This window comes from Nematostella vectensis, chromosome 6 (assembly GCF_932526225.1).
Source record: "Nematostella vectensis chromosome 6, jaNemVect1.1, whole genome shotgun sequence".
NCBI lineage: Eukaryota > Metazoa > Cnidaria > Anthozoa > Actiniaria > Edwardsiidae > Nematostella > Nematostella vectensis.
The window spans coordinates 15,279,205-15,289,788 of record NC_064039.1 but is presented as its reverse complement, the minus strand read 5'-3'; the positions used below and the strand labels follow the sequence as shown (position 1 = coordinate 15,289,788).

Here is a 10,584-nt window from a genome sequence, read left to right as displayed (position 1 = left end):
TTTGTGTTTCCAACAATAAATATGTGATAACTGACCACTGTTTTAATTACTCTTTTTTACTTATTGCTTGGCTGATTTCATAGTTCTGTGACCATCCCTTACACGGGATAATTAGTTACTAATTGCCTCTTATATGAAAGCGATTGGTAGCGATTGACATGTACGTCAACAGTCCGTCTGCACAAATACTCGTGGCCTACAATACGAAGAAGAGCGTTTACAGGCTTGGCAAAGTATTAATCTACTGAGCCAAAAACAGGTTTACACATTGAAAACATCGCAGCGCACGTCGCCTGGTAGCGACTTACGAAGCTCTGGTGATCGCTGGTCCTAAAACTGGGATCTTGATTGTGTGCTAAAGACCTTGTGCCCGTCTCATGCGTGAAATCTGGCCTTATAACAGCAGAGAAGCCCAACATAATTTCTTTTTCACAGTAAGTTGGCAGTTATTTTAAAGCAAAACTTTTTCTCACTTGATAAAGAAAAACCTTCTAAAATTTGGGGCAATGCCTTGTTCAATACCACATATTGCCTCGTTTTCATACTTAGACGGGAGCATATTTTTTCGTGTTACACGTTTTGAGTCTTTTTATAGTATTTTAGTGGTTCCCCAATAAATGAGCTAGAATTGCTTGTTTGTGCTTTTGCCTATGGTTATTGTTCGCCTTTTATGATTCCTATTTCCTTAGGTCACTGTCTATCGTCAAATAACAGAGACGCTAAAATCTCTTACAAAACCCTCCTAACCCTCCTGATATAAGGAGGGTTAGGTAACACTAGGGGCATACGTTGTACTATATTCCTTTAATAAGGAAATATTAACTAGTAGTCAACGCATCTAGACAGAGTACGCGTGCATTTAGTTACGTTGGAATGCCACCGTCTAAAAGTAAACAAGCCATAAGTCACTCACGCTGTTACAGTACGCCACGCTACGTAAAAATCGCCTGTTCGGGTTAAAGTGCTCCTTTAACTCCCTAGCTAGGAGTGCATCATGTATTTTACGTTCACAGGAATCATAGCTATTGTTTCTTTTATGCCAAATGGATCACGCCTTAAGATCTGATAATATAATTCAGAACCATTACAACAAGGAGAGACAAATGGGGATAATGAATACATTATAATGACCAATCCGGCATTACTAAAAAGCGGAACCGGCGGAACCAGTGCAATCAGCATATTGAGCGCAGGTGCGAAGGGGAATATAGTGGTAGGGATGTTATACGAGGATTACGATTTATTTTCCTAAAATCTGTCTGTGTTTTTTTATAACAATAACGATATTGAATAAGTCAACTCAAGAGCCACGGACTATTGCGTTAATTGTTAAAACTTGAAATAAATCCTTTGTTCTTTACGATTTATTCTCACCGTGCGGCGTCTAAGCGAGCAAATACAGTTACAAAAACACAACAGCACCAGCTTCGTAGCCTCGTGTCGTCAGGACTCGTCACGCTCGTGTAAGCCCCATCAAACGCCACATAGCGTGACGAGTCCAGGCGACCGCGGGTTTGCACACACGTAGAAATTGATAAATAAGGTAATAAATTCTTAGTATGATATGACAAATAAACAAAGTTGTAAAACAATTTGTTCTTTTTTTTTTTGTAATCTGCACAGGTACACAAGGACACTGCGAGCGCTTGTTTTACAGTATGTTTTTTGTTACTTATCCGGAACTTTCAACGGAAATTTTTTACAAATTGCATATAACAGAATGTCAAATGAACGTAAAATAATGTAGCACATTTGCGCTTGGTTATGTATTATGGCAAACTACCAGTCTGTTTAGAACAGGAAAGAAAAATATTTTCGATAGATAGATATTTCATAAAAGAATCGTAGTAATCGGCGTACACCCCTACCCCTATACTACCCTTCAATCCTGCTTTCAAAATGTACTTGTTCCGTTGGTTCCGCTGGTTCTTCCGCTTCCTCTTTTTAGTAATGCCGTGGTCAATCTTGTTTTGAAAACTGTCGTTTTTCTAGCTCACTCTGTCAATTGAATTTGGGGAGAATGGAGGGGGTGTTCGCTGCGATTTTTCGGGCAATATATTATTTTGAATCATTATTTTTTCTCAAAAAGCGAGAGGAATAAAAGCATTACCGGCCTCAAAAACGGTTTATTTTGTCAATTCTCCTCTTACGTTAAAGCTTGAATTGGTGCGAAAGGATCACCAAATGAGATAGATATTGGGGAAGCGGCCTTGGTATTACGCTTGCCTTATTTTTCAAAATGGCATCCTGAAAATCGCAATAAAAAACGAATTCCTACAAGTTTAATTGGAAATTGTCGACGTACACAGTTCTAGGGTGAAAAAAACGGAACAATGAATGGAACGGACTCCCGAATGAGCCCAAGTGAGCTAGAAAAGCGACAGTTTTCAAAACAAGATTGATTGATATCCAAAAACGATTTATGTTCGTCAATACCTAATATCTCTCTTTGTTAGTAAGATCGCTATCACGATCCTTTTTTTCACGGCCTGAGAAATATTGAGGATCATTTTTATTCAATGTATAAGGGTCCTCTCCTCCATCCTGTGGCATTGCTAATTATGTTCCCATCTTCATCATCAGGTACCCAACACAAAACATGCTGACCACTGGTTCCCAAACCCCCGCGCTCAAAGTCACTCTCGAGGCTGGACAAGGCAGAAAAGGCTCCAAGGATGACGTCACAGACAGAGATCGCTCCCCCGTTGAGGACGCCTTCTACGAGTCTTTCCTCCTCCAGTCTCGTTCTGATGTCGAGAGTCTCTACGCGTCTAACATCTACTGGAGTCAGAAACACGCCAAGGAAGTCAAGGACTTGGACAGGTAATGAGTGGTATCACTGCAGGGACAATCATTATTCATCAGCAGCCATCATCATCACCACTATCACCATCACCATCACCATCACCATCACCATCACCATCACCATCACCATCACCATCACCATCACCATCACCATCACCATCACCATCACCATCACTGTAGTGTCTAACTTCCGGATGGAAAAGATTACACAGGATGATTGTCAACACAACGCTTTACTCGCTCAGTTTCCGCATGTACATAATCCAATATGGCGATTTACTTTACCTCGTACCCAGGCCTCGCCCGGCTACACAGCCTACCCACTCGAACACTACATCCCTCCAAAACAAAAAACGCAAATGACACATCAGTTAACTGACTGCTAAGTGTCCAAGTCCTAAGAATAATAATAATATTCTGAATAAACGTTTGGTTTTGGTTCCCTAGTGGAACGCCGACATTTCAGTTCCGTTATTGGCTGAGGGTCAACTTCTCTCTCAGACTGCACAGCCTTCTCCGTTGAGACCTCCCTCCCAGAGTCTCCCGTTAATAAGTCGTGGTTTTCTAGACCCTCTGGGGTCACTGATTGTTGCGCAACAGCACCATTTTCTGTCAACAGCGCGGGCAGATTTACCTGATGTGTTGGTGCTTTCCTCAGGTACTTTGCATTCCTAACAGAGAGTTTGCCTGAGTTGACATTGACAACATCAAAGGCTCCATCCCCCTTCTGTCTTAAGATCACATGTCGATCTCCCAGATACCTTGGATCAAGTTTTGATCTGTTCATATTTGCCACAAACACGATGTCACCCACTGACAAGTCATGTGGTATAGCACCCCTTCTATTTTCAGCATAATCACGCAGCTTCTGCTGATATTGTCCATACCGTTCCTCAAGATTCACCGTCTCTGTGTCCTGGACACAAGGAAGATTTGTCACAATCTCCCGGTTTAACAACAACTTTGCTGGCGTGACACCTGTCCTGGCATGGGGAGTCGCTCGATAAACCTGTAAGATGCCTGGCAGTGCATCCATCCATGATATTCCATCTATTTCTGCGGCTCTCAGTCCATATCCTAGGTATCTATGAAATCGTTCAACCTGGCCATTAGCCTTAGGATAATAGGGAGATGAACGTGAGTGCGCAATGCCCTTCGATTTCAGAAAATCTTCAAATTCACCCGAAATAAATTGACTACCATTATCAGTCACAACTTCCTTTGGATTTCCAAATCGAAAGAAAATATCAACCAGAGCTTTGATGATACTCTTGGATGACAGACTGTGTAGGATTACAGCCTCTGGCCACTTACTCTTATAATCCACAAGTGTCAAAATGTAAATCTGACCTGGAAATGGACCAACCAGATCCAAGGCACACTTGTCCCAGCACCGTTGTGGAAGAGGGGTTGATTGGACAGGTGTATCCTTCCTCAATGGTTGCAGGCGAACGCAAGTTTCGCAGTTCCGACAAAATTCCTCGACCTCTCCATCCATGTTATGCCAAAACAGACTTTCCCGTAATCTCTGTTTCGACCTGACCATTTCTTGGTGTGCGGCATGAGCCACATGAAGGGCCTTTCTACGCAATTTCTGAGGTACATAAGCACGGCGCCCACGCCACAACACTCCCTGCGCATATGACAATTCATCCTTCATGTGAGCCCATCTCTTTGACTGTACTGTGGAGGTAGTCCATCCCGTATTTATGGACTCCACCACATCCTGCAGTTTGCTGTCTTCCTTTCCAGCTTCCGCAATTTCCTCAAGTGTCAGAAAATCCAGATCACATGCAACGTAACAGACATGTTCTTCTATAAAGTCACATGGCCCACAACTGGGGTTTGCCGGCAGTCGTGACCATCCATCTGCAACATTACTTGCCCCTGGCTCATATGACAACACAAAGTCATAGTTCTGAGCTCTCAATGCAATGCGCTCCAGCCTAATGGATTGTGATGCCTAAGTAAACACAGCCGGCAATGGCTTATGATCCGTCACCGCCGTGATGTGACGTCCATACACATACGTATGCATCCTTTGCAATCCAAACAGCACTCCTAACGCCTCCCGTTCAATCTGTGCGTATCTCTTCTCAACATCAGTCAGTCCACGTGACGCATACGCCACTGGCTTGAATTCCGGACCATGTCGCTGCATCAGCACAGCCCCTAGACCGTATGGGCTTGCATCCACTATTAACTTTGTTTCAGCTTCCATTGAGTAATGGGCAAGACATGGCGCCCGGACAAGCATTTCCTTTACTGCTGAATATGCTTCAGATTCCTGTCGTGACCAGTGCCAAGCTACCCCCTTCTGTATAAGCTTCCGTAGAGGTGCTATCACAGTTGCTAAATTGTCGACATACTGCCACAAATACGTAATACTGTCAAGAAATGATCTCAGCTCTGCAACATTCTTGGGTGTTGGGGCATCAACGATAGCTTTCACCTTTTCAGGATCTGGCTTCACCCCCACATCCGAGATGACGTGACCCAAGAACTTCAACTCTGATACTCCAATGATACACTTCGATGCATTGAGTTTGAGACCAGCCTCTTGAAAGACACTCAACCCTCGCCTTAGATTGTCCCAGTGTTCTGCCTCAGTGTTTCCGTAAATCACAACATCATCGAAATATGTCAACACACCTGGTAACCCTCCGCAGATGATACTCATCATCTTCTGATATGCCTCAGGCGCCGAGGCTAGCCCGAACGGCAGTCTCGTGAACCGATACACCTTGCCTGCAGCCATAAATGCGGTGATCTCACGTGACTCCTCTGCTAACTTCAATTGCCAATATGCCTTGCGCAAGCCCAATGTTGTGAACATTTGAGCTCCATTGAGCTGCCTCAATACATGTTGTATCCGCGGAATTGGAAATCTTTCCCTGATCACAGCCTTATTCACTTCACGCAAATCAACACACACCCTGAGTTCACCATTGTCCTTGTAGACAACATGTATCGGTGACATCCCACGATGCACCAGTTGCCTCTTCTATCACACCGTCCTGAAGCATCCGCTCCATTTCTATCTTAAGCTTTGTTTCCAGCATTGCCGGTACTGCTCGCTGTCGCTGTGCTACTGGTGGAACGTCTTCATTAACTAGCACTTTATACTCATAGCCCTTAAATTCTCCCAGTTCTTCACTGAACACATCACTGAGTTCGTCCACAAGTTTATCCGCTTTCGAACTATCCCCGGTTGTCACTGCGTAAACTTTCATCAAATTAAGTCCAGTTATCGCACTCATTCCCAGCAGTGGCGGCCCTTGCACATCCACCACAAAGATTTCTTCTGTGATCTCCTTGCCTTCATAGTTGATTGTCCCTATGAATGTCCCAATGCAACGTATTTCTCGTTGTAGCTTTCCATCAGTCTTCGCTTGATACCAGGACTTGGGAACTAATGTCCTGGAGCATCCAGTATCAACTATCATCTCTATGGGAATACCATTAATTTTAGTTGTAACACTAAGGTTCTGAGCACCTTTTCTTTTGTGAAATGCACAAACTCATGGTCAATGTCCTCCTGTCCACAATTTGAAGCTACGTCCGGCTCAACCGAGTTAACCTTCATTTCTTGCTTCGCATCCTTGATTGGTTGTCTACAACACCTTTGAAAATATCCAACTCTCTTGCACCGATGGCACTCAGCTGCCCTTGCTCTGCACTTTAGATCATTTGCTATGTGATCCGTATTTCCACATCGATAACATTTCTTCTCCCTTTTCTGCGTCGAAGTCTTCTGCACTTGATTCACATCAAATGTTGTTGACTTTTCCTGTCCACCGAGTAGTCCAGCGTCTTTCTTGGCCTGTTCTATTGCCCTTCCTAGTGATTGAGCCTTGTGCAATGTCAACTCGTCACCTTGTTGTAGTAGTCTTTCTCGTAGATAGCTGTCTGCACATTTCTCAATCACCTGTCCGAGGATGTGTTCTTCCACCGCTCCCCCAAAGTCATACGTGTCCGCTAACACCCGCAGTTCCGCGACAAATAAGTCCAGGCTCTCACCACGTTCCTGAGCCCTCTTCTGAAACTTGTATCTCTCAGCCCATTTATTCTTCTTAGGGCTGCAGTAATCTGCTATCACCTTGATCACATCTTCGCACTTGGTTTTAACCCCTGGTAATCCCGTCAGCAATCTCTGTACTCCCACACCGGCTAAATGTAGTAACGTCGCTCTTTGCACGACATCCTCTTCTTTATTCAGTTTTGTAGCAATGCTGTAGTTCTGAAACGACTCTAGCCATTGTTTCCACTCATCGCCGAGATTCGAGGCTTCTAAATTCACCGGGGGAAGCGGGGCCCGCGTGAAACCATCTAAATTCATTACTCACTCTTCCGTTGTTTACCCTCGTCGCCAATATGTAGTGTCTAACTTCCGGATGGAAAAGATTACACAGGATGATTGTCAACACAACGCTTTACTCGCTCAGTTCCCGCATGTACATCGCCCGGCTACACAGCCTACCCTCTCGAACACTACAATCACCATCACCATCACCATCATCATCATCATCATCATCATTATCATCACCAACATCATTATCATCACCAATACAAAAGGCCCAAATAGTCGTGATCGTAAATCAGAAGAATATATACAGTACACCAAACACTGGTATTCGACTCTGCCCTGAAGAAGTCTTATAAAAGACGAAAATTTCGCAGAGTCGAATACTATGAGTGTTTGGTGTATTCTATCATTATTATTGTCATCTTCGCCATCATTATCAGTTACATTGTCCTTAACTTTCTTTATTCTCTCTACCCCTTTCAGACAAAAAATGGTATCCTTAACATCCATGACCAAAGGTCAAAAAGACATGCTGAAGAAGATGAACCTCTTGCAGCAAAAACAAGAGCAGATTCAGGAAGAAAAGCGGCGCAAGTTGGTAGCTGGGAAGGCAAATGGCCGACGAACACGGCCGCTGTCGACCTCGGCAATGCCGAACGATCATCGACGAGCTGAAGAGAATCGATTGCGCTCTGGGTCTATGCCCTTTTTAGATCCGCTAGATCTTTCGATGGCATCACGAAATTTGTCCAAGTCGACTGAGAATCTGAGTGCGTCTCCAGGACGACTGCGAGTCGGCTCAGCAAATAAACTCTTGTCACGATCTTGTGAGAATATTTCTTTGCTGAATCGCGAACAGAAAAGCCCTAATAAAATAATTCTCCCGTCGCTTGACAGCTCTCCTGTCTGTGATTCGATCAACATCAGTGAGCCGAGTGCTGACCGAATACTGTCAATCGATGGATCGACGACAGATGAGCCAAGTGCTGCCGACTCTGATGACGAGTCATCGACATTTATTACCCGAGCGCCAGCCGCTCAGCCGCCGAGAAGGCCACGAAAGTCACCGAATCTGCTTAAGCCGCTCGGATTTGACCCGGGTCGACGTCGGGGGTCTCTGCCAAACCCAGCGGAACTTGAGCGCCAGCTGGACATAGAAAAACGGCGGGGTTCGGTAGAAATAGAACAGCTAGGGGCAGATGGGACACGTGCCAAATGGGTACCAAGGGGAGGGCGATCACTACCTCCCATCTAAACTGTGCTAAATTGCGTGAGTAATGAGGCATTCTAATAGTACAACCCAAATATCAAGGTAGTCTACGATTTTGCGGGGTTCGGATCAAGGATCAAGTTTCATTTTGAATACACATTTTTTATAGGAACGTCGAATTTTCAGGCTGGATCGTTTTTTTTTTTTTGTAGCATTTTAAGGATGAAAATGTTCTTAACAACACTCACAAATTTCGCTGTATATAACAATATAACACCCAATGAATTATTAGGGAGAGAAATGATCCAAAGCATTCAAGCCTCGGCATGTTCTTAGGATGTTCTTAAAATTTGGTGAAATCTCAGGCTGGACGTTTTTATAAAAAAGGTTATAAAAAGGAGTGTAATAAGCCTTATAAACAATACAAATGTTTTGACTCAAATGGCCCTATTTCCTGCCAGTCTGCAATTCTCTTTCTCTTGTAAATTGAATAAAACGCTGTTTGTCCTTTTTTATCCCTGGGCCTCCCCTTATATCCCCTGCTACGTCACTGGGCCTCCCCTTAAATCCCCTGCTACGTCACTAGGCCTCCCCTTATATCCCCTGCTACGTCACTGGGCCTCCCCTTATATTCCCTGTCGCGTCACTAGGCCTCCCCTTATATCCCCTGCTACGTCACTGGGCCTCCCCTTATATCCCCTGCTACGTCACTGGGCCTCCCCTTATATTCCCTGTCGCGTCACTAGGCCTCCCCTTATATCCCCTGCTACGTCACTGGGCCTCCCCTTATATCCCCTGTTATGTCACTGGGCCTCAAATTGTATCACTTTTTATGTCACTGGGCCTCCCCTTACGTCCAGGGCCACGAAAACACGTCACGAAAACACTGTAATATACCGGAAATAGTGACGTTACTGAAAATATATTTTGAAAAATCCAATCCGTCTGCCTGTATTCGTACACCAGGACCAGGACTCGTTACTTAATTCAAAGCTAGGTATTGAGTAACAACGTTTGTATATGTATCATCCAACTTGAATAGTCTATGTGAATATCAATTAAGTAGGAGCAAGTCAGAAAAGGTTTCGGCAATTTCCTTCCAGTTTCCAGCGAACCAATCAGAGAATATTGGTAAGAACCCTAAAAAATCCGGTACTCCTTTATTTACCCGAATATCGTAGCAAGAGGACCACTCAAATAAGACAAAGCACAGAGCCAAGCGAACTGTTCACGGAGCGGATGAGAGCGAAATATGTCGAATTCGTGGATAAGCGTTGGATTTGACGGGCCATAAGAGAAAACGGAAGAGAAATTGAGTTAAGAAATGATCAATATTAAGTATGACTTATTTCACTATAAATAATAAAAGTTATATCCAAGCGATGAATCATCGGGCGAAATTGATGTTATGTAGCCGATTAATCTATCAAACAAAAATGGGCAAAATGGACAGATGATTGAAAGGGAACTGATCAAATAATCTCTATCGGAATGTTTTTTGTATTATTTGCATTTTTTCTCTTGAATCCTTTAAGTATTTCAGGAGCATGCCTTTATTTTGAATGAAAAAATTTGAATGACTGGAAAAAGACGGGATTTAATAAATATTATAGGAAACGCTAGAAAATGCCCCGAGATTCGAATTACCACGAATCAATTCCAGTCTGTCCATACAAGTTCTTATATAGTTGATGTAATGAAACTCGAATATGGAAACAATTCAAGTGATGTTATTACGGCCAGGCTAAGCGAAGTCACTGGGCCCTGTAATAGCGGGATTGCCAAGAGAGATTTACGTTATTTTATTAACCGATAGGCTAAAGATATTCTAACGATTTTTTTGAAAAAATCATTCTCCCTAAAAAAACTTTTATCAAAACTGACAACAATAAAAACTTTCTTCTTATATTAAAAAGAGTATCTACGATTATATTTAATTCGTGTGATATGTCTTCGTGTGATATGTCTGCTGTTATTGCTGTTCACTATTTTATACAAGGAGAAACAGAATATCTGGTCCAATGATCAAAGCATACATGTAATGCAAATTTTCAATGATCGGCTTTCCCTTCATCTTTTCGGATGCCAAGACAATTCGTTTCTAAGCTACATGACATGCTACATGACAATCATTTGTTATCAGGGCAACTTCTGACGTCATTAGCTATAACGTCAAACGGCAAATGACGCCAGAAACTGCCCCTAGCGACAAAAGGTTAATTATTTAGTTAACACATTGACCCCTCAACCGGCCTGTACCGGC

The 10,584-nt window shown here is 43.3% G+C and overlaps 1 protein-coding gene across 1 annotated transcript; it reads left to right on the top strand.

Moving 5' to 3' along the window:
• The first annotated feature begins 82 nt into the window (after positions 1-82).
• On the top strand, positions 83-8,763 carry LOC5515110. The gene is made up of 3 exons (XM_001635189.3): positions 83-434; positions 2,584-2,823; positions 7,595-8,763. Exons 2-3 carry the CDS (start codon positions 2,600-2,602, stop codon positions 8,364-8,366), a joined length of 996 nt encoding a protein of 331 aa, XP_001635239.2. The 5' UTR covers positions 83-434; positions 2,584-2,599; the 3' UTR covers positions 8,367-8,763.
• Positions 8,764-10,584: the final 1,821 nt, after the last annotated feature.